The sequence below is a fragment of the Emericellopsis cladophorae genome, assembly GCF_022114955.1.
Source record: "Emericellopsis cladophorae strain MUM 19.33 chromosome Unknown NODE_21_length_315015_cov_118_186755, whole genome shotgun sequence".
NCBI classification, from domain to species: Eukaryota; Fungi; Ascomycota; class Sordariomycetes; order Hypocreales; family Bionectriaceae; genus Emericellopsis; species Emericellopsis cladophorae.
The window spans coordinates 195,858-217,519 of NW_026250946.1; the positions used below are offsets into that span (position 1 = coordinate 195,858).

Below are 21,662 nucleotides of genomic sequence, written 5' to 3' on the forward strand. Positions count from 1 at the left end.
GCGAACCTGGTGCTTGCGCTCCCCATGCGTACAAGCTGCCCGATTGTGTCAAGGCCATGACGGTGTAGCCCCCAGCTGCCACTTTTCGAATAGGCTCTCCCAATCCATCCAAGTCGTAGACCTTGGCGGGCCTCTCGGCAGGGCTTTTGGTGGTCAGCTGTCATACTCATCAAGTAGTCCACGGAGAAGATACGTACTTTTCTGCCGTGACTTCCCTGCCCAAGCAGTCCGCAAATCTAGGGTCACCAACAGTGCTTACCGAACCATCGTCGAACAGAAAGACCCAACCCACATCGTATGAAGCGACCTGCGCTATGGCGGTGTCGAAATCCCATTGGTCTCTCTGTATGTCATCTAGGGCTGTTCCGAAGGTTGTAAAAATGCGAATTCTCGACCCATGTGTCTTGTTCTCAAATCTCAATCCTTCCCCGGCTCCGTTCAGAATGATATTGGCGAAGTTCGATACATCGCTTGGCAAGATGGTCGAAGCGCCTGCTTGTTGCAAGCCTTGATCTGTTCGTACTGGATAAAGGTTAGGCAATCCGAGATATTTGGATTTGGAAATGTCTCACCCAACGTGTGGGCTGGCCAAATAGCAATGACTTCGACGTATGCATTTTCCAAAATGACTTGGGCCTCGGTAAGATCTTCAGGCTCGCTTTCTATCAAATTTGGGTCAAAGACCAATTGATTCCAGGCATTGAAGCCTGCAGCAAAGAGCCTCATTCTATAGTGCGTAGCTCATGACAGAATGATCAAGGTGGTCATACCGGGTAGGTCGGGTGATGGCTCCGGTTGCCGTTGACTCGGCTGAAGTCCTATGAGCGTGTGTCGTCCGTCGCTGGAACAAGCACAATCGATTGTCACTTGTCGCTCAATTTTCTACAGCTAAATCTGACGGCGAACAGTGAACGCTCTACGACAACTACCTGTAGCCAACCGCTTCACGGAGCGCAGCGCTCCACACAGGCATACCTGGCTTTTTGATGGCTCTGCCCGGCCTCCTGCAGTTCACTTCACACAAGATGACGACCGTGCCTCAAAGCGAGTGCTCTTGGCTCGGACTTCCGCACCGTACTTTGCGTTGAGTCCCAATCAAGACTCACTGTCTCTTGTCCGGGTCACTCAAATGCTTCAACCGCCGAGACGTGGTACCCGCAGACCTTCATCGAGTCCAACTAGCAATCATGTCTCTCCATATCTGCACACCCGTTCTTGAGGGTGACTCTACAGAGTCTTCCCGCAGCGAAAGCCCGGACAGCATGTCTTTGGACAGTCTGACGCTCGAAGAATCCGGAAATGTCGATGGGGACTCGTGTCCAGATGATAACGCCGACGAAACCAGCCTTGTTGAGGATTCGATACCAGAGTCGCCAGACATGCGTGCCTACCAGCAAGAAATGCTTCTGGAGAGCATGAAAGGCAATGTAATTGTGTCGGTAAGCTATAAAGGGCCTCCTCCTGGTGGCTCCATCTGACAACCACAGATGGAGACGGGGAGCGGGAAGACAAGAATGTAAGCTGCCATGCCAGCGCGTGCGATATCGTGTAAGAAAATGGCTGACCATTCTTCAGAGCCATCGAGAGAATGCAGAGGCAGCTCGAAACCGGCGACCCACGACAAGTAAGTGTTCAAAAATTCAATTGAATCAACAGTCACTAAGGGTAGATCGCCTGGTTTCTCGCCCCAACGGTCTTACTATGTGCCCAGCAGTGCGAGGCGGTCAAGCGTTCGCTGCCAGCGTATTCGGTAAAGCTACTGACCGGGGATCTCGAGCTCGAGACGTGGACAGTATCCACATGGAAAGCAATTCTGGGCGACGCGCAGGTTATTGTGTCCACCCCGCAGGTTCTCTACGACGCGCTGTGCCATGGAGAACAATTCGTGTCCTTTGGGCGGCTCTCCATCCTCGTCTTCGACGAAGCACATAAATGTGTGAAGAAGGATGCCGGGCGGAAGATCATGCTCGGGTTCTACCACGAGCGCAAGTGCTCTGGCAAGTCGGTGCCAGTCATCTTAGGCCTGACCGCGAGTCCGAGTATCAGAGCAACTATGGAAGGAATCGAGCATCTTGAAACGACGTTGAACGCTCGCTGCGTCTGGCCAACGCTTCATCGAGAGGAGCTGCTGAAGTATGTCAACAAGCCACGATTATACCCCATTGTCTTTGAGGAGCCCGAACACCAGGAAACAACGCCCTCCATGCGATCTTTGCAGAAAGCATGGCAAGAGCTTGATTTGAGGTCTGACCCATACATTCTCAAATTGCTAAGCAACCCATCGGCGAGGAACAGACAACTCCTCGAGACTGCAATCTGCAAGAGCAATACATATTCACAAACCGAACTCAGGAGCACATACGCGCGCTGTGTCACTGTCGCCAAGGAACTGGGCTTGTGGGCGGCTGACCAGTACATCTGGCGAGCGACCACTGAGTTTCTGAGATGCCTTAATGTACAGCCTCAGATATTTGACGAGTGGTCTTCGCAGGAAAAAGAATACCTGGCGGCCGCCTTTCGCCGCGTGCATGCGCCTGAACCACCTAAATGCCCGACTCATATCTCAGGCAAAGCAGGCTTGCTTTTACAAGAGCTGCTGCAGGTGCAGCAGATTCATGATTGGCCGGTTTGTCTGATCTTTGCGAAAGAAAGGGCGACGGTGAGCATGCTATATGAGCTACTTAATGCTTGTCCCCCGATCAAAGAGAGATACCGCATCGGCGCTGTGGTTGGAACGTCGAACCACAAAAGCAAGAAGCAGAACATCTGCGACCTTTCAAGTAACCTCAACCCGGGCCTCTCCGTGCTGGAAGACTTTCGCGTCGGACAAGTCAACCTTCTGATCACCACGAGCGTCCTCGAAGAAGGCATTGACGTGCCTGACTGCAACACTGTCATCTGCTTTGATATCATTGAGTCGCTCAAATCTTTTGTACAGCGCCGCGGCCGCGCGCGCATGCACAGCTCCAAAATCGTTATCTTCACGGACAAGTCACCGAAAATGGCCGAAAAATGGGAGGTTCTGGAGGGAGCGCTGAGGCTCGAGCTCCAGGCTCAGGAGCGAGAGATTATGGCGCTTGAGATGCTAGAGCTCGGCGACGAAGAGAGCAGCCAAGAAACGCTTCGATCGAAAACAACGGGAGCCAAGATTGGGTTTGACGAGGCGAAATCTCATCTCGAACACTTCTGCCACAAACTTTCAAGGGGCGAGTATGTGGATGCTCGTCCGTACTACATGGTGCACAAGTCCGACAAACTCATGTCATGCACCGTACACTTGCCTTCCTTCATCCCGCCTCATGTTCGTCTAGCTGATAGTATTCGGTCGGACTGGAAAAGCGAGAAGAATGCCACCAAGGACGCAGCTTTCCAAGCATATGCGGCCCTGTACCGCGAAGGTCTCGTCAACGAGAACCTGCTGCCATTCGAGCCAGAGCAGTTGCCGGGGCTGGAGACCAGAAAGCCGATGGCTTATATCGAGCCCCCTTTTAAGCCTTGGCAGGACATTGCGAGAGCTTGGCAGTCGACGGACGACAGATGGGCGTACACATTCACTTGCTGCAATGAGCATGGCGACGTTACGGGGACATACGATATTGTTCTCCCTACCCGCATTGACCAACCTCGCACAATGAAGATCCACAAGAGCTACGATATTGCCTGGGAGTTACGGGCCACTGCTGGCAGATGCTTGTCCTCCGACGAAACGTCGTCCATGCAGGATCAGACATCAGCTCTTTTAGCCATGAACTTTGGTCACAGATGGGATGTTCTCGACAAGCCGCACGTCATTCAAGTCAGCGCAAATGACGCTTTCATAGCGTTGGAGCACAAAGGGTCTCAGACATTTGTCGGAGAGTCGTCCGAGGACCCAATCCGTTACCTGCTTCGTGATGGCTCAGGGGCCCCTTGGATCTTTGAGAAAGTCTTACCTTCGAAACCGACTGTAGATTCGGTCCAGCGTCCTTTCTTTGAGTATGACCTCGCACCCGACAACGTCCCATACGCCGTGGTAAGAAAATGGTCACGCTACGCCGACTTCCTGCATCCTCCACAGGCTTGCGCTGCAAATCATGCCACGGGCACAAAACCGTACGGATATGTAATTCCGCTACCATGCATGAGAGACGAAGTCACGATCAACCATGTCGAGTTTGGGCGGCTTCTGCCTTCGATACTGCACGAGATGGAGCTCATGCTGATCACGCAACATCTGCGCAATAACTTGTTGAACTCGATCGGCTTATCAAATCTCGGATTGATCCGCTCAGCTATAAGCACACGGAGTGCGAACGAACCATTTCAGTACGAACGGTTGGAGTTCTTGGGTGACTCGATTCTCAAATACTGCGCAGCAGTCCTGGCAGCTACGTTACGTGAGTTTGCGGACGATCACAAAGACCTATTGCTAACGCATGACAGACCCCGACTGGCCCGAAGGATATCTTTCGCACCTAAAGGATCAACTCGTCTCAAACGCTCGACTATCCCGTGCTGCTCTTGAAAAGGGGCTTGCTAAATACATCCTGACACGTCCTTTCACGGGCCACAAGTGGCGACCCATCTATGTTGATGAAGCAATGAGCAGTGACCAACAGCCAAAAATCGACAATCAGCTGTCGACGAAAACCTTGGCAGATGTGGTGGAGGCGCTGATCGGCGCATCGTACTGTGAAGGAGGCATTCAAAAAGCTTCCAGATGCCTCGCGGTCTTCATTGACGACCAGGAATGGCCACATCCAGATGTCAGCCGCCTCAAGCTCTTCGAGCTCCAGCCTCCCGTTTCCATCAACGAAGCTTATTTCGCAGAACTTGAGGCGCTTTTGGGCTACACCTTCAACAAGAAGTCCCTGGCAGCAGAAGCTCTCACCCACCCTTCCTGCCCATCAAGCGACGCACAGCGCTCATTGGACCGACTTGAGTTCCTCGGGGATGCAGTACTTGACAAAATTATTGTCTCCCGGCTGTTCAAAGCGGAACCGCCCTTGACGCATGATCAAATGCACCTTCTCAAGACTGCTACAGTGAACGGAGATTTCCTAGCGTTTCAGTCTACCGAATTTGGCTTGCCAACGGAGCAGACGATAAAGCCCAAAGGTTCCGATCTCCAGACGCAAACCGTCGTGAAGCCGCTCTGGAAGTATTTGCGATTCGAATCCCTGAGTCTCGGCGTCGAACAAAAGGCTCTGGAAGAACGCCATGCCCAACTACGCTTGGATATACTGGACGCTATGGAGAATGGCACTCATTATCCTTGGGCCCTACTCGCAAAGTTGCAGGCTAAAAAGTTCTTTTCAGACGTTGTCGAGTCAATCTTGGGGGCAGTCTGGCTCGATTCTGGCTCGATCGATGTTTGCGAGGGCATTATAGGAGGAATGGGTATACTCAAATATCTCGACCGCCTCATCCGCGATGGAGTCCACGTCCGACATCCCAAGGAAGTCATTGGCATGCTTGCTGTGACACAGAAGGTCAGGTATACGGTTGAAGCAAGCGTCGAGGAGGCCGGGAAGCAGACTTTCAGTTGTACGATTTGTGTGGGCGATAGAGAGGTTGCGCACGTCGTTGATGGTGTTTCCAAAGAAGAGATCAAGACCAAGGCAGCCACTGAAGCGGTCAAGATCCTCGAAGGCGAAATGAAGACCTCGAAAGCTGGAGCGGAAGCTATGGCAAGGGCCACGGAATAGGACTTTATTGGAGGGCATGGGCCTATGACTGATGACTTTAACGCATTTATGAGTGGTGGTGAGCGTATAGGCGTTCTCGAGGGGGCCAAGACTTCAGGCCTTTGGACATTTGCTGATTAGCGTTGGTTATTTATGACGAGCGACATCTCATAGATCAATTGTAGAGATGATGGGAGCCTATATATCGATGCCACTCAGACTTGGCTCTTTTTAAGCCCGTCCAGCACCACATCGGCCGCCCAGTTCAGGGTGCTCTCCAAGTCTCTGTCAGCATCCAAACCCTTTTCCACGCGGATATTCTCTTTTGCCAAAGCATCCTCCTTGAAATCGCGCTCTACATCGCCGTTCTCAAACATCCACGCATGCTCTTCCACATAGTTTGGCCAGACAATCTTGTCAACGTATCCTGGTGGGTCACTCCAAAATCCTTCGATCGTAACGTAGCCATCCCTTCGTTCTCTTCGCATCTTAGCTTTCTCATACGTTGTTCGCAGAAAGATCTTGATGTCAAGGTAAGGGTGGATGGGGGACATTGATGGGGGGTAAAGGAGAAACCCATCCAAGAGGCAGAGAGACAGTGCCCCCGTGCGCAAGGGATGATCGGCGGGGATGGACGAGTCAACGCTCGACTTGAGGGCGGCTATGGCGGAATCGGAAACGGGACATTCGCCGATCGAGTTCTGATCCTCCTTTGACTCGAGATGCGGCTTCAGCTTGTTAGTCGCCGTGGACTAAAGGGGGCCAATGTCATAGCGTACCGGAAAGGCTGCATTCTGCCGGATGTAAGCGAGGGACTCTGCCATGCCAGGCACGTCGATTGCGCCAGCACAGTCCCAGTCTAGCAATCCGTTCTTTTTGGGCAGGCTTCGATTTGTCAATTAACAGTATAATTGTGAGCGCCTAGCATTGACTTACTCCTTTTCCTCCTTGTAGAAATCATCTTGGTGCAAGATAAAGGTGTTGGGAAAGACATCTCGAAGTATGCGGGCGAGGGTAGTCTTTCCGCAGGATGAACATCCGGAGATACCGACTATCAATGACTTGCGTTCCGTCATATTTGAAAGTTGAAGCGTATGTCTGTTCCAAAGACGAGTCTCTCTCTGACTTGATCGTGTTTATTCGTGAGACAAGTGACGCCCCTCCCCCACCACTGGCCCTGATATAATAGGGCCGCTGCCTTAGACAGCTGCCTTAGACAACAACAAATGTGCGCAGATATACAAGCTAGAATGTAGTCAACCATGCATGCTGCCAAAGGATATGACGCTGTTTAATGAATTTTGTCATCAGCAGAATAAAGTCACACACTCCCAAGGATCCTTTGATGTAATAATACCAACTTCACAAAAGATACGCAGTACAAGAATAAGTGCACTAACCCAGTTAGGCAACCATACGTCAGTCTAAACAAACTTCACTCTCGACAATTTGACAGCCTCCATGCAACGAAAACATAAGGACCACGAATCCAGCAAAGCACGACTCAGCCCGCAAGATGTCGTCCGTCCAGGGTGGCCAACAAGTAGGAATCATCATCGTCACGTCTCTTGCGACCTTCATCTCAGGTTTCATCCTGGGTGTCTGGTCTATCAATGGCTACATTATCTCACCAGCGGTCCGCGAAGAGCGTCGACGATTCCACGGCGACCCAATCGAAAGCGAGGAAAGCGACATAGACGAAGACGACACTACTTTGGACCATGCCCCGAGCTGGAGCAATGGGATACAGGCGGATCAGAAGCAGGGCCTGAGGGCGAGTGCGCTGGCATCGGCAGCCGAGCCAAAGGTGCTGGGGCAGCCCAACGAGGAATGCAAGCTTGTGCTGGTTGTGCGAACTGATCTGGGCATGACAAAGGGTATGTTCTTGAGATTGAAGTATCGTGTCAAAGGCTAATGAGGTATAGGCAAAATTGCGGCGCAATGCTCCCACGCGACCCTTGCTTGCTACAAGGCTCTCGCTCGTCATCCTGCCAAGTCGCAAGAGGCATCTATACTGTCACGGTGGGAGAGGCTCGGCCAGGCTAAGATCGCTGTCCAGATCAAGTCGGAAGAGGATATGCTCGAGCTGCGACGCAAGGCTCGCAACGCTGGTCTGACAGCTGAGGTGATCCACGATGCTGGGCGCACGCAGATCGAAGCGGGAAGCATGACCGTGCTGGGTGTCGGTCCGGCGCCAAAGAGTGCTGTCGACCAGATCACGAGCCACCTGAAGCTTTTGTAACGGATGACACCAAACACATGTACGACAGACGATAGACGACGACGACAACGCATAGACATAGCAGGGCACCCCAAAAATTACGTATAAATATGAAGCTGCACTCCATGAATGGGTATATTCTAGCATGATCAATTCTACTCTCTCCGTGCGAACCTTGACAAGGCCGGACCGAGATCTTCTTCCTGCTCCTCTCGCTTCTTGTTGTTCTTTGCTTGCTGCTCCTTCCAGATCTCGTCCACCTTCAATCGCTTCTCGTCGATGATGTTCTTCTTCCTCTGCTTCCTCAGATACTTCTTCAAAGCACCATTCTTGCCTCTCGCCCTGTTGCGGATCTCTTCCTCAATGTCTGGCGCCGCCGCGTCGAGATCTTGCTCCGCCTTGCGCTGCTTATTCGATCTCAAGTCCAGATTACCAATGAAGTTGGGGTCCAGCGCGATCATGTCAGGCTGCAACTTGTTCAGAAGGCCCCTGACCTCGGACTCTTGGCGTTGCTTGGCTGTTTCGAATGGGTTGACCTCGAGGGCATCGAAGTTGGCCTCACCAGCGCCAGGCACAATGATGGAGGAGAAGCCCTCATCATGGCCCTGCCCGAGAACATCTTCAAATGGGCACCACTGCACCCGCTCCATCCGTTTGCCCTCTCCGCCGTACGCCATGTAGGGGCTTTGCACCTTTTCTTGGACGGCCTTGTTTTTGTCAAAGAGGCCTCTCCATATCGTTGTCTGGGTGCCCCAGCCGACTGCGGTCAAGCCTGTGTCCGAAATGTCTATCGATTGTGCGGGTTGTCGTGTAAAGTAGCTGTTGACTTCTTTGAACATTCGGATATCCCATACAGCCATCTTCTGGTCCTGTCCTCCGGACACCATATACCGGCCTTCGCGGTCGATAGCGAGAGACCGCACAGGTCCTCGATGCGCGAGCAGCTTGACCAAGGGTTCTGCCGAGTTCGGCGACCAGAGGGTGACTTGTCCATTCTGATGTCCGACGTGCATAATGGCGTTGTACGGGTTCTGGGTGAGCGAAACGGGTTGTCCTAATCGGGTGGGAAGTTCGGCGACGATGTTTCCGGTCGTGACGTCCTGGTACTTCAGCATACCGGTTGTACCCTGCCATTATTACTATATGAGCCACTGATATCCGCGTGTAGCATTTGACTTACCAGAGTCGCCAGAATGAAGTGATACGGAAGGAATTCCATGTGCGTGACTTCCTGGTGCTTCCTCAAGCTGTGGATCTCCACACCATTCTTGTCGTAAATGTAGACATGCTTCTTCTGCGCAACGGCAAAGTACTGATTGTTGTGAAGCCACTTGACGTCGCGCACAGTTTCGCCCAGCTGAAGCTCGCATCCCAACTTGCCGTCACGCCAGTCCATAGTTGCGACATGGCCTTTGCGACCGCCGAGAAGAAGCTCTCTCCCATTCCTCGAATAGTCGAAGACATAGGGACCCAATTGATCAAGCTTGAGCTCGAACTTCTTATGGGCAGTCTCCAGAGCAACATCATCTACAATGTCCTGCTGGCGAACCTTGTACGTCCTTTCGAGCTCGTGCTCTGGCTCAAGGAAACCGCTCGTGTTCTCAAGTAGAATCTCAGCATCTTTCGCCCTGACGTTCGCATTCTGGTATTTTCCCTCCAGATTCTTGAGGTTTCGCCGTAGTTTCTTGTCTTGGATGCTCTTAGTGTTGATCTTCTTGCCGCGACCGTATGCCTTGTTCGCTTCCTTTAGGCGCCGGATCTTTTCGCGCTCCTGTTGAGGCACAAGTTCTTTGCGGAACGTGTCGACAGGCACAGCACTGCTTTGCTGCACTTGTGTTCTTGGTTCGTCAATCGTGTCGACCTCCATTGCTGCTGTTGGTTGGAGTCCGTGGTCGCGTTTGTTGAGCGAGTCGGCGAGTCGCAGATCTTCAGTTTGAGCCGAGAAAAAAAAAATCCCTTATCGGTCTTATCGATTGTCCCGCCACAACCTGAAATTTCTTGATAAACCCCACCATCCTCTTGTCGCAATCACCACTTTCTGGTCGAGGCGTCGTGAAGAAGTCCTAGAGAATTAAAACCATCGTCGAGAGGCTAGAGAGCCGACACCGAGACATTATTCACCCTGGCCTCATTACCATTCCGCTTCAAAGCAGGCGGCGACGGCAAGATGCCAGCCACCGTCTCCCACTCTCACCGACCGACGACCAAGGTGGACCACAAGCCGTTCAAGTCGAAGGCGGCGTCCAAACACGAGTTGCGAGACCGCGCTAAAGGTATGGCATATGTTCAAACATGCGACAAGCACATTGTTCTAACAAAAATCAACAGGCCGGGTTCCCAACGAGAAAGGCTCTCGCAAAACACCCCACCAGCAAGTTATGAACAAGTTCGACCGCCGAAATCAGGCCAAGCAGGCCCGCATTTCTAAGCATAAGGAGCACTTGAAGGAGACTTCGGTATTCTCTGGGAAGGACGGAGCGCCGAGAAATGTGGCTGTCCTGCCTCTCTGTCCCGGCGGCGATGCCAATTTTGCGATTCAGCAACTGAACCAGAGCCTTGACGTCGATTCCAACTCCGAGGACGTTGCGCACCGCGTCACGGTCGATCGTTTTAAGCAAAAATTACAATACATTCCCCTTCAACGGGACTTGAGCGCTTGCCTCGATGCTGCCAAGGTGGCCGACTTTGTTGTCGTCGTTGTCTCAGGCACGGTCGAAGTGGATGAACTGGGCGAGTTGATCCTGCGCAGCGTGGAGAGCCAGGGCATGTCCAACCTTTTCACTGTCGTTCAGGACGTGGACAAGATTGAGCCTGCAAAGCAACGCCAAAGTGTTCTGGCTTCTCTGAAGTCTTTCATTTCACATTTCCACCCGGATCAGGAGAAGCTCTATAACCTTGATAATCGCCAGGAGTGTTCGAACCTCATGCGATCGCTGTGTAGCACCACACCCAAGGGTATCAACTGGAGAGACGAGAGGAGCTGGATGCTCGCGGACTCTGTGCAATTCGGAAGGGGCGTTGACGAATCCACCATCGTGACTGGCTTCGTCAGGGGCCGAGGGCTGAAGGCCGATCGACTCATCCAGGTTGGCGACTGGGGCGCGTACCAAATAGAGAAGATCGTTGCTGCACCTTTACCGAAGCAAATCAAGAGGAAAGGTCAGGAGGTCAAGATGGACGAGCCAGGCGAGGAATTGCTCGAGGAACCTTCTGCAGATCAGGATGATTTGAATGAGCTGGCTCCCGACGATGTGGTCATGGACGCTGATGACGATGGCATGTCAGTTGCCACCATGGCCAAGAAGGGTGTCCTGCTAGACGATCACCATTATTTCTCCGAGAACGAAGAGGAAGAAGGTGGTGTATCGACCAGGAAACTACCCAGGGGTACATCGCGTTACCAATCAGCGTGGTATCTAGACGACGTCTCTGATTCCGGGTCCGATCTGGAGGATATGGATATGGACGACGAGGCAGAAGAGGATGAAAGCGCGCCGGAAGATGGCATTGAAGGCTTTGCTGAGCCTGAGCCCACAGAAGGAGGTCCTTCAGAATACCCGCAGTCGGAAATGATGGATGTTCCCGACGAAGATGAGGATGCAAAACAGTTGCAAAGGTATCGGGCGAGCAAACGTGACGAGGCGGAGGACGACAGGGAGTTCCCCGACGAGGTTGAGCTGCCGCCCAATGTGCTTGCGCGGGAGAGACTCGCTCGGTACCGTGGACTGAAGAGTCTGCGAACAAGCGAATGGGAGGAGAGTGAGGACCGCGCACACGAGCCCGAAGACTGGCGACGGCTGCTTCAGGTCCCCGACTACGGGGCTTCTCGCTCTCGTGCCACTCGCGAGGCACTCGTGGGTGGTGTGGCTCCCGGCACACGAGTCCAAGTCTACATCAAGGGCATCAGTCCTAAAGTCGAGAAGGCGCATGACCCCAGTTCCCCAGTCACCCTCATCTCCCTCCTCAGACACGAGAACAAGAAGACGGTGGTCAACTACCTCTTCAACCTGAGTTCCGACCACACGTCTTCCATCAAGGCCAAGGAGGAACTGATCGTTCAGTGCGGGCCACGTAGGATGGTCGTCAATCCTGTCTTCTCCCATGGTGGCAATACCCCCAACGATGTTCACAAGTACTGCCGCTTCCTGCACCCTGGAGGCTCTTGTGTTGCTTCATTCATGGGGCCAATCACTTGGGGAGCCGTCCCGGTCCTCTTCTTCAAGCGCACTTCCCAAAGTCCCGAGCAAGGGCTCGACAGCGGGCTATCATTGATTGGCACAGGGACGTCGTTGCCCCCTTCGACATCCAGAGTCATTGCCAAGCGGGTGATTCTGACGGGTCACCCCTACCACATCCACAAGAATGTTGTCACCATCCGGTACATGTTCTTCAATCGCGAGGATGTCGAGTGGTTCAAGGCACTCCCCTTGTGGACGAAGAGAGGACGAAGTGGGTTCTTCAAGGAGCCTCTGGGTACTCATGGTTACTTCAAGGCGACGTTTGATGGGCGGATCAACCCTCAAGACTCTGTCGGCATCAGCCTGTATAAGAGGGTATGGCCTCGTCATGCTCGACCTATCAAAGGGTCATTGATGGAGGCAGAAAAAGTTCCACAGCTAGTGCACGATGGAGACATGGAGATGGATGGGTAACTACATAGGTTTATGACCATAACGACATCCCCTTTGTCTCGCTTACAGCGAAATGTGGGCCCAGGAGCAATCGCAAATAGAATCATGTGCTACGGTTGCCATGTTTCAATTACTTGGCGAGCTGTTCGAGACCTTCTGTTGGCTTGGGGCCGCCCTTGCTCTTCCTCTCTTCTTCTGCGCCGCTAGCCCTCCAAGCGCTCAAGATCAAGTTCACAATGTGGTCCACAGCGACATTCTTCTTGACTTGAGCAAAGACGGTTGGGCCGCCTTCGCGCATCTTTCTCGCATCGCGCTCCATAACACCCAAGTCCGCTCCAATGGCCTCTGCAAGATCCGTCTTGTTCACCACCAATAGGTCACTCTGCGTGATGCCTGGGCCTCCTTTGCGAGGAACCTTGTCACCACCAGCCACGTCGATGACATAGATGATAAAGTCGGCCAGCTCACGACTGTAGTTTGCGGCCAGGTTGTCGCCTCCACTTTCGATGAGCAGTATATCTGTGCCGAATTCGCGGTGCAGGTCTTCCAGCGCGGCGAGGTTGGCCGAGATGTCCTCCCGCACGGCAGCGTGGGGGCATCCGCCCGTCTCAATGGCTCGGATTCGGGACGGAGGCAGAGCGGCATTGCGTGTGAGGAATTCGGCATCTTCACGCGTGAAGATATCGTTTGTGACGGCAGCAAGGTTGTATTTCTCGCGCAGGGCAAGGCAGAGGGCAAGCATCAGTGCGGTCTTGCCAGAACCCACAGGCCTGTTGGCTTTGTTAGCGAGCAGCTTTTGTTTCGGTAGGCATCGCCCGTCTTGGAAACTTGCCCGCCAATACCGATAGTGAAGGCCCGGTCAGACCAGTCACGCCCTTCAACTATGGGCATCTCCCGGCCAAGATAGCTCCCCGGTCCGTCAAGAATCTCGTGGGAGTGGCCATGCTCTTGCGCATTGAACCCCGAGGAGTCATGGGTATGCGATGCTCCACCGTCGTGGGAATGGGATTGCGCCATTGCTGGTCTCGTGCTGGTCTCCAGTCTGTGTTGCCTTATCAATGGAGCAAAATACCTTGCAAAGGTTGGAATTCGGTGTCGCGAGCGTCCGGTGGGGGAGGGGCTATTACTGCCGGTGGTGGCGGCACGTGCCAGTTCGGCATTCCACGCAGTCTCGAAGGATGGGGAGAACAACCGAATAATCAAATTCTTGTATAACACAAATGAATCTATCCAAATTCACGAGGCGAGTGGCTATGACCAGCTCCGCAGCGTGAGCTGCTCTTGGCTATAAAACGTACAGTAGTGCACAGATGCTGATACTCATACAAAAACCTTCTGGCCCAACCTCTATTGGGACTTTTCCACCTCAGATACACCAGAGTCCTTCAGAGACACTGCCTTGGTCTGTGCAATGATTTCTCCCAGCTTCTCCAACATCTCATCCGTCAGTTGCGGTTCGCCCTTGGCCTCGTTAAGCGCGTCCCTCCTGATGCGTGCCTCGTCGCTGGGCGTCTGCATCTCCTTGAGTAGCTCGTTGCGTCGGCTCTTCGCAGTCGCCTCGTGCTCCTTCTTGGCAATGTACCAGTCCTCGTGACGAGTTCGGAATTTGGAGTACTTGTTGCGCAGCTCATCCAAGACTGCTGGTGGCATGGGCGGCGAAAGAAGGTTGTAGAAGAACGAGCGGCTCTCAACTTGGCTGCGAACGGTGTCACAATCGTGGGTCCGGTGGTTTGGTGCTTCAACTTCGGGCCAAGGGATGACAATGTTTGCACCTGGGACGAAGCGGTCCCATCGCTTGCCATGGTCCCAGCGTGCGAGAGTCATGTTCTCTGACTTCATGTTCGCCGCAGTGCCCTTCAATTGGTGAATTATCGTGTCCTTCATAACGCCTGTCTCGGGATCCAGAACGGGGTAGACAAGGCGAACGGCATCGATTGGAATAGGCAGAGAACTCAGCGAGGTCATCTCTTGCAGAGCCGATAGATGAGCGGCCTGGATTGGTGAGCTCATGTGCACAACGCTCGCCTACAGAACGTACCTTGTGAATGTTTCGGAGGGTCACTGTCCCAAATGTCGTGTCGATGGTCTCAATGTGGTCAATCCTCCCCTTGTCGACGCCGTCCATGATCACCACCCGATCACCGACAGCCAGGTTCAAGCGTCTGGGGCCTCCCGCCCATGCACAGCGCTTCACGACGAGGTCGCGTTTGGGCGTATGCTGTCCGTCGACGCTGGGATCGAAGTGCACTGTCCTTTGCAGAAGACCGTATCCATTGACGCCGATTTGGCGCCTTGGCGCGATAGGGCCCATTTCCCATCGCTCTTGACGGATCTTTCGGGCGAGCTCCATGTTACTCTTGTGCTCTCGGCTGGCGTCCCTGAGTTCATCCCTGACTTGGATACGCGTTCGAATGCGTTCTCTGTGTTCGCGGAGTTTGGCTCGGCGTACGACCTGCCGTTCGGCCTGGCGTGCCCTTTTGAAGATTTTCTCCATGGCGAGGAGGACAATCGATCAGCCCGATGTCGAGCGCCGTAGTTGTCGGATGTGAAGCGCAGCGTGCGCGTGATGTCGAATTACCTGACGCCTGGGAAATTCTCGAGAAATTCGGGTCACACAGTGTGTAGTGCGAAAAATACCTGCCCGTATTCACACTGTACCTGGAACCTCCACACTCCATGTCCGCAGTACAGTTTGGCCTCGCTGAATACTACATCCTGATTACTGTGCATGCACCACTGCACTGTAGAATATGTCCGCCGCAGCTCACTGATTCGAGTTGTGCAGGTAATGAATGTTCAGGATCCGACTTAGCCTCACGGACAACACGCCTGTTGGGCTGTTAGCAATTCAGGAGGCTGATTCCGATCGATTGGCGCACAATGCTTAATAAACGTTGACCCTGAACATCGACCGAGTTCCAGCTTCGGTCCACATAGTAATGTCAAGGGACAGAGTATTTCACGTGAGTGATCTATCAAGACATTTGTCTAAAGAAGACCAACACTCCTTTAGTATGAGTCAGTTAATTCTAATTTGGTAGATGGTACTTGTCGCAATGGCTGAGGATTAGAGATGTCAAGCGCGGACCTGTGCAGAGTCCTACGAGAATGCCCCATGGGTAGGACTATGTATCTACACGTACGCACCTAATAAAGACACAGGCATGGCGTTTGGGATGGCCAGGCGATACCGCAGCTTGCCGTTACTTTATTAGGGGCTCGGATCTACGGCGGAATTCCTGAAACGTTAAGTAATGAAAGGCCACGAGCCAACGCGGCAGCATCTTGATAAGCTTCCAGCAGTCAGGGCGCAGGTAGAGGTGTTAGCATGTTTGTCACTCGGGGCAGGTGTCAGCGCTCGCTTTGGAGTTTGCGATATGAATATAAGATTTCATATCCAAATAAGCAATGCAATCGCGTTGTCCTTAGATCAATTTGCTTGCTGAGTTTGATGTCTGATGCATCAGGCTTCATTCTTCATTCAATACTACCCAGTAGCGTACGTAACCTTTGTAGGTGCGCGCCTCAATACCGCTCGCCGGATATGTTCAGGCGATTACGAACATTGTGCCATTGGATTCGCGTCAAGTAACAGACACGAACAAGGCCGTTGACATTACCACCGTCGGCACGTTCATCTGCCTAGCCTCAGCCACTCTGAGCGCTACGGTGAGTGCCTCTACCAGCAGTCTAAACTAAACGTCAATGGTGGGTAAGAGCAACTGGGGCTTCCCATTCGCTACCAGCATGGGCTGTGGCCCAGCAACCCGCTGGGAGCACAGGCCGATCCACCGCACCTCAGGCGGCGAACGGCCTCATGGGCCTTAGCCTGGGTGCCGCTAATGTGGCTGACGCATTGCCTCGCTGCCGTCTGGTTTGATGTTTGGGATGCAGGTGGTCCGCCCATCCAGTCAGCTGCGGCCTTCCTGGCCCCAAAACCCCCTTCTGGCTCCAGTTCAAACCTGACTCTGCCTCCATTCATCACCACTTGACGTTGACAGTGATCCATCCTCGGATCTTCTATTCACTGCATCTCCAGCCTTGCCATCTTCACATTCAACGGTCGCTGTTTCAACATCGCCAGCCCATCCTTCGTCTACTCTCCAATCAACAACCCATCTCACACACACAGACAACATGGCCGAGATCCGCCGAAAGCTCGTTATCGTTGGCGATGGTGCCTGCGGTAAAACCTGCTTGTTGATGTGAGTAACCTGTGCATCCCACCCATGGTCCATCGTCGTTTGGATCCCCCGCTGCTCTTGCGACGTTGCGCGTGGCTTTCTGGTGCTAACATGATTCCAGTGTCTTCTCCAAGGGCACATTCCCTGAGGTAAGCCGCCACCGACCGTCACCGAACGATCCCCAAAGCCCCCCTTGTCCCAACAACAAATGCTATCGCCTCCTCTCCAAAGCCCACGAGACCACTTGTCAGCGCCGTGCACGACGGATTTGATATCCTCTTGATGCGACACAGATAGATGCCTGTCCCTTGACGCGATTACCAGACTCGTATGCGATACCGGCCACTGGCATCATGACTGACCGGAAATCACACAGGTCTACGTCCCCACCGTCTTCGAGAACTACGTCGCCGACGTTGAGGTTGATGGAAAGCACGTTGAACTCGCCCTATGGGATACCGCTGGCCAGGAGGACTACGACCGTCTCCGACCTCTCTCCTACCCCGATTCCCACGTTATCCTGATTTGCTTCGCCATCGATTCCCCCGACTCGTTGGACAATGTCCAGGAGAAGGTAAGCAGAACATTCGATCAATCAGCATGTGGCAGTCCCAAGCTTACATTACACAGTGGATTTCCGAAGTCCTGCACTTTTGCCAGGGCCTGCCCATCATCCTCGTTGGCTGCAAGAAGGATTTGCGCTACGACCAGAAGACCATTGAGGAGCTGCGAAAGACCAGCCAGAAGCCGGTCTCCCCTGAAGAGGTAAGTCAGAACATGCAAGGAGCCTTTGGTCAATGCTGACGTATGTAGGGTGAGGAGATCCGCAAGAAGATTGGCGGCTACAAGTACCTCGAGTGCTCTGCCAGAACCAACGAGGGTGTCCGCGAGGTCTTTGAGCACGCCACACGTGCTGCTCTCATGTCCCGCAGCAGCCGTGGTGGCAAGCGCGACAAGAAGTGCCTTGTCTTGTAAGAAGAGTCTCCGGACTCTTGGCACTTGACAGTCTGTTGACGTTGCGCGCGACTAAATATCCATTTCCTCTCGGATGACCTGGGTTCAACGTTCGGGCTTTGTTTAATGGACGTTGGTCCGGTTCTTTACTGAGGAGTTTGATATCGCATTGAGTCTGTGTGCACCCACGCAAGCTCATACCTCATCAACGTCGACTCTTCCAAGCCCGAGGACCTGTCGTCCTGCATATCAACTTATGTTTGGAGCTATGGAGGTGGAGCTATCAGGGGACCATCGCCTTGTAATGTGTCGACAGCTCACCAGGCAAGCGGGTCTTGTTTTTATGTATCTCTTGTGTCGCGTCACTACGGGGGAGGATAGGGCGGACCTCATTTTGGGACATGTGCTTTGTTTTCCTTTTTGCTATGCGTCTCGAGGCCAATATTGCGGTGAATGTGAGCGGCCAGTGTGAGCAAGTGGGAAGAAGGACGAGGGGGACTAGAAGCTTTCAGTCATGGGTATACGCTGCGCTGGTGGTCATGTTGTGATCCGGCCAGGAACACTGAATCAATGTTCTTTTCACCCTTTTCCTGTTCTTTCCCTTGCATTTCAGTCAAACGCGTCCTGTCCTTCTCGGTTTGTCTTTCCGGTCGTCTTTCTCCATCCTTGTTCACGCTTTCTATTAGATCAAAGTAGCGAGGTGCGGCACATGCTGCGTAGGGAGCATTTGGAAACATGTCTACCTTACAATTCTACAATATCCCGGTACACGAAGATCAATGACATGCGAGGCGTCGATCACTGTCTGGACAATGCTCTGGTTCAGATTGCTATCGTAAATGGAATTCAGTTATTGCATCAAGAATCAGTGCCTTCACGAGGCCCCATTCTTTTGTTTCCTCCCTCAGCTCCCGAATTCATTCAGACCGTATCCTCGTTGTGGTCGTATTAGTTGGGGCACGACTGGTTCTTGGTTAGTGCTCCGTCAACTTGTAAGACGGGCAGGGAAAACTCACAGCGCCGCAGCTGCCACAAGTCTTATCGGCACCTTCGATGGTGGCACTGCACTTGGGGCAGGACGTGTGGCTGTTGACGAGGGGCTGCATGTTGATTTGTTTGAGTCTGTTGATGGGCTTATAGCGTGTGTAAGGCAAGGTTGATTTGTTGGTCAAGGTTGTGAATCAGTTTCTAGTGGTACTGTACTGGTGGAGGAGGGGGAAGCGATTCCAGTCCTTCATCACAAGAGTCCTGCTTTCTTGGGAAGCGGGGGTTCGCTGCTACGCCCCCACTCTGGCAGTACCGTGACCGTGACCGTGACCGTGACTTATCACATGAAGTGCCACTCACAGGACCCTGAGACTGTTTACTTGTCAGGCCTGACTCTTGAGGAATGGTTGGCCCCGCTGTGCATGAGACCGAACGCCTTGTGATGTGGGACGCAACGCGGGGAATGATGCTACACGAGGACAATGTGACCCTGGTGCGGATGTGGAAATGCAATTTCCCTTTTTCTAGATTCTATTGGGACAGATATATACATGAAGAGCAGACGCCGTCTTTCCTTGAAGCATGCAGGGACACGGAAAGTGCTATCCAACTCATGATCCTTGCCGATGGCGAAATCGTAATATAGAACTTCTGCTCAGGTACATTTCGCTGGCTCGTCGGTGCCTAACAGATTTGGTCAGTAAAAAGAAGACCAGGATAAGAGGACGGGGCAACCCACCATACAACAACTTATCGACGGCCTGGAATGTGCTGATCACCATGACCGCCGCGCCAAATGCAACGACCCCATACGCTAGGTAGGTGCGCCAATTCCTCGTGGTCAATTTTATGTAACACATGGGCGGCATGACATAGGCCATGGCTACGGCACTTGTTGCGCCAACCAGCTCAAACACCGCGCCCAGATCGCAAGTGAGCAGGCTGATGAGTGTTGCGCCGCCAACAAGACCTGTGCTGAAGAGGACATGGCGCCGCAAGCTGAAGGGGCCGTCAGGGAAAAAATAAGTCTCCATCACTTCGCGGCACACAAAGGCCTCGAGAGGTAAGGTCGTCAGCATGTTCAGACCGAAGCAAAGACGGGCGACGTTGACCATGATGTTGTCGGAAGGGAAGTTGTTCAGGACATTGCCGAGCGTCTTGTCGCCGAACACGAGAAACCCAGCAAGGGCCATGGTGAGACACGCCACCGTCGAGGCTCCTACGGACCAATGCGTGACGCGGGAGAAGTTGTCAATGGTCGGTGTCTTGAGAGAGCCGTAGATAAGTAGCGAGTTGTGATGGCAGACAAAGGCAAAGGAAATGACACCAATAGCCTGGAAGATACCGCCGTTGATCGTCAGGGTCGGCAAGTCAAAATCACCCCTTTCTTCGCTCGGCACCATGACACCCTGCACGAGCACCGTCACCACAATGACGGCCATGCCTATCAAGGCGAGTGTGCTGGCTTTTGCCAGCTTGGCAATGTCCCGGTACAGCGTAAGAGGGTAGCTCACTCCCATGCAAAACACTGCAATGGCTACCCTTCGGTCCGTTAGAATCCCGATAACAGGCACATCTACCATGCCAGGCCAGACGGCCAAAAGCACGTGCGGGATTGTATCGCCAACAATAACGCCAAACGCCACCATGCCGCCAAACGCAAAGACCCATTGCGCCAGGCTGATGGCGATGAGTCCCGGTTTCCCAAAGCAGTATTCGACCGTCCCTTGAAAGTTGCTCGTCCCGCTGAGTTTGCTGTTGATCACGATGAGGCGGATTGTCCAATCAATCAGGATCGTAAGACCGATCAAGAGCAGCGTGCCAGCGAGCAGGCCAGCCTGCCTCATGGCGTACGGTTGCCCGATGATGCCAGCGCCGATAATGGAGTTGGCCATGTTCATGAATGCGCTTTGCATGCCCGATTTTGGTCGTCTCATTTCGGCCTCGAGAGTCTCCGCGTCGTCACCACCGAGTGCATTGGCGATCGCGACGCTCGGCGCCTCCATGTCCGTCAACAGGGGAACCCTGTGATGTTGCTGTTGTCCATCTTCCACGTCGAATTCGCTCGAGAACCTCCCGTCGTCGCTGCCCATGATCTCTGGCGTCAGATCAAAATGGACGCGGTTCGCGGATCGAGGCGGATGGGCGATTTCGTTGCCATCCTTGTCATAGTCGTCTGCGTCGTGTAGCACCCCAAGATCGTTGTCGTTGTCGTCATCGTAGGCATCGCGCGCAAGGAGACCTTGGCCCTCTTCGACGTGGCGCTGCCCTTTGGCGTGGCCATTGGTGGTCGTGGCGGTCATTGCTGAAAGGAGAGAATTAAGTTACAAGGGGAGGGAGCATCTTGCGCCGGGCGTAATTCCCTGTATTTTCGTGTGGCGGCTTTCGTAGTGGCAAGAGAATTCGAATCGCCTGACGATGCAAACAAAAATTGAAGACAAAGCGGTTTCAGGTTCGTCGTGTAGGTTGAAAAATGTTGGTTTGGTACGGTGAGATACCTATGGGACGATTGGAAATTCCATGTCTGACATTGCGGTTCGGCTACTACGTAGTAAAGGGTGCCTCCCTAATGAGGCTTGGCGATTTTAGCGAATTGATGCATGTCGATCTACGGGTACTACCTTACGTATCGATATCTAGTAACTGAAGTCACCTTTAAACGTGGCAGTTCACGTGAACTTGGGCGCTGACGCAAAGTCAACACAAGATTCCAGAAGCATATTTCCATGTCTGCGAACTTTGCTCAGAGCCAATCCCTGATTCTTTAGTACAGGCAGATTTATCGGCCTCCAAAGTCAGAGTGGTTCGCAGCCCTGGCATTGCCACTCCCTGCGACCCATGCTGTCGTGAAAAAGCCTGTCCTCAAACATGCAATACTCGATCCCATATTTACATTTTTGCACGATCTTGATCATCTACTATGATTATACTAATATCGTTAAACAGTTGGCGCGCGAAAGCGCCAGAAGAGCGTGCTGTGCTTTGCTATGCGTGTTGTTGCCTGACTGACCACTGGGTA

General features: G+C 53.1%; 9 protein-coding genes across 9 annotated transcripts; 4 read left to right on the top strand and 5 right to left on the bottom strand.

The window, feature by feature from the left end:
* Positions 1-1,187: 1,187 nt before the first annotated feature.
* J7T54_001468 (Dicer-like protein-like protein) lies at positions 1,188-5,687 on the top strand (the record flags this gene model as incomplete). Its single annotated transcript, XM_051506349.1, has 5 exons — positions 1,188-1,439; positions 1,488-1,516; positions 1,576-1,624; positions 1,715-4,376; positions 4,423-5,687. 5 exons carry the CDS (start codon positions 1,188-1,190, stop codon positions 5,685-5,687), a joined length of 4,257 nt encoding a protein of 1,418 aa, XP_051362362.1.
* A 194-nt stretch (positions 5,688-5,881) lies between these two features.
* On the bottom strand, positions 5,882-6,742 carry J7T54_001469 (uridine kinase udk; the record flags this gene model as incomplete). The annotated part of the gene is made up of 3 exons (XM_051506350.1): positions 5,882-6,394; positions 6,446-6,551; positions 6,603-6,742. 3 exons carry the CDS (start codon positions 6,740-6,742, stop codon positions 5,882-5,884), a joined length of 759 nt encoding a protein of 252 aa, XP_051362363.1.
* Positions 6,743-7,182: 440 nt separating this feature from the next.
* J7T54_001470 (Peptidyl-tRNA hydrolase-like protein) lies at positions 7,183-7,908 on the top strand (the record flags this gene model as incomplete). Its single annotated transcript, XM_051506351.1, has 2 exons — positions 7,183-7,543; positions 7,592-7,908. The coding sequence occupies 2 exons, from the start codon at positions 7,183-7,185 to the stop codon at positions 7,906-7,908; spliced, it is 678 nt and encodes a 225-aa protein (XP_051362364.1).
* Positions 7,909-8,042: 134 nt separating this feature from the next.
* Positions 8,043-9,754, bottom strand: J7T54_001471 (U3 small nucleolar RNA-associated protein 7; the record flags this gene model as incomplete). Its single annotated transcript, XM_051506352.1, has 2 exons — positions 8,043-8,987; positions 9,068-9,754. 2 exons carry the CDS (start codon positions 9,752-9,754, stop codon positions 8,043-8,045), a joined length of 1,632 nt encoding a protein of 543 aa, XP_051362365.1.
* A 300-nt stretch (positions 9,755-10,054) lies between these two features.
* J7T54_001472 (uncharacterized protein) lies at positions 10,055-12,539 on the top strand (the record flags this gene model as incomplete). Its single annotated transcript, XM_051506354.1, has 3 exons — positions 10,055-10,160; positions 10,216-12,440; positions 12,504-12,539. 3 exons carry the CDS (start codon positions 10,055-10,057, stop codon positions 12,537-12,539), a joined length of 2,367 nt encoding a protein of 788 aa, XP_051362366.1.
* A 109-nt stretch (positions 12,540-12,648) lies between these two features.
* On the bottom strand, positions 12,649-13,535 carry J7T54_001473 (CobW/HypB/UreG; the record flags this gene model as incomplete). The annotated part of the gene is made up of 2 exons (XM_051506355.1): positions 12,649-13,288; positions 13,480-13,535. The coding sequence occupies 2 exons, from the start codon at positions 13,533-13,535 to the stop codon at positions 12,649-12,651; spliced, it is 696 nt and encodes a 231-aa protein (XP_051362367.1).
* Positions 13,536-13,865: 330 nt separating this feature from the next.
* J7T54_001474 (uncharacterized protein) lies at positions 13,866-15,012 on the bottom strand (the record flags this gene model as incomplete). Its single annotated transcript, XM_051506356.1, has 2 exons — positions 13,866-14,510; positions 14,557-15,012. 2 exons carry the CDS (start codon positions 15,010-15,012, stop codon positions 13,866-13,868), a joined length of 1,101 nt encoding a protein of 366 aa, XP_051362368.1.
* A 1,643-nt stretch (positions 15,013-16,655) lies between these two features.
* J7T54_001475 (Ras-like protein family) lies at positions 16,656-17,677 on the top strand (the record flags this gene model as incomplete). Its single annotated transcript, XM_051506357.1, has 5 exons — positions 16,656-16,723; positions 16,824-16,851; positions 17,079-17,276; positions 17,333-17,467; positions 17,516-17,677. The coding sequence occupies 5 exons, from the start codon at positions 16,656-16,658 to the stop codon at positions 17,675-17,677; spliced, it is 591 nt and encodes a 196-aa protein (XP_051362369.1).
* Positions 17,678-19,298: 1,621 nt separating this feature from the next.
* On the bottom strand, positions 19,299-20,946 carry J7T54_001476 (Vacuolar amino acid transporter-like protein; the record flags this gene model as incomplete). The annotated part of the gene is made up of 2 exons (XM_051506358.1): positions 19,299-19,327; positions 19,383-20,946. 2 exons carry the CDS (start codon positions 20,944-20,946, stop codon positions 19,299-19,301), a joined length of 1,593 nt encoding a protein of 530 aa, XP_051362370.1.
* Between the last annotated feature and the right edge of the window lie 716 nt (positions 20,947-21,662).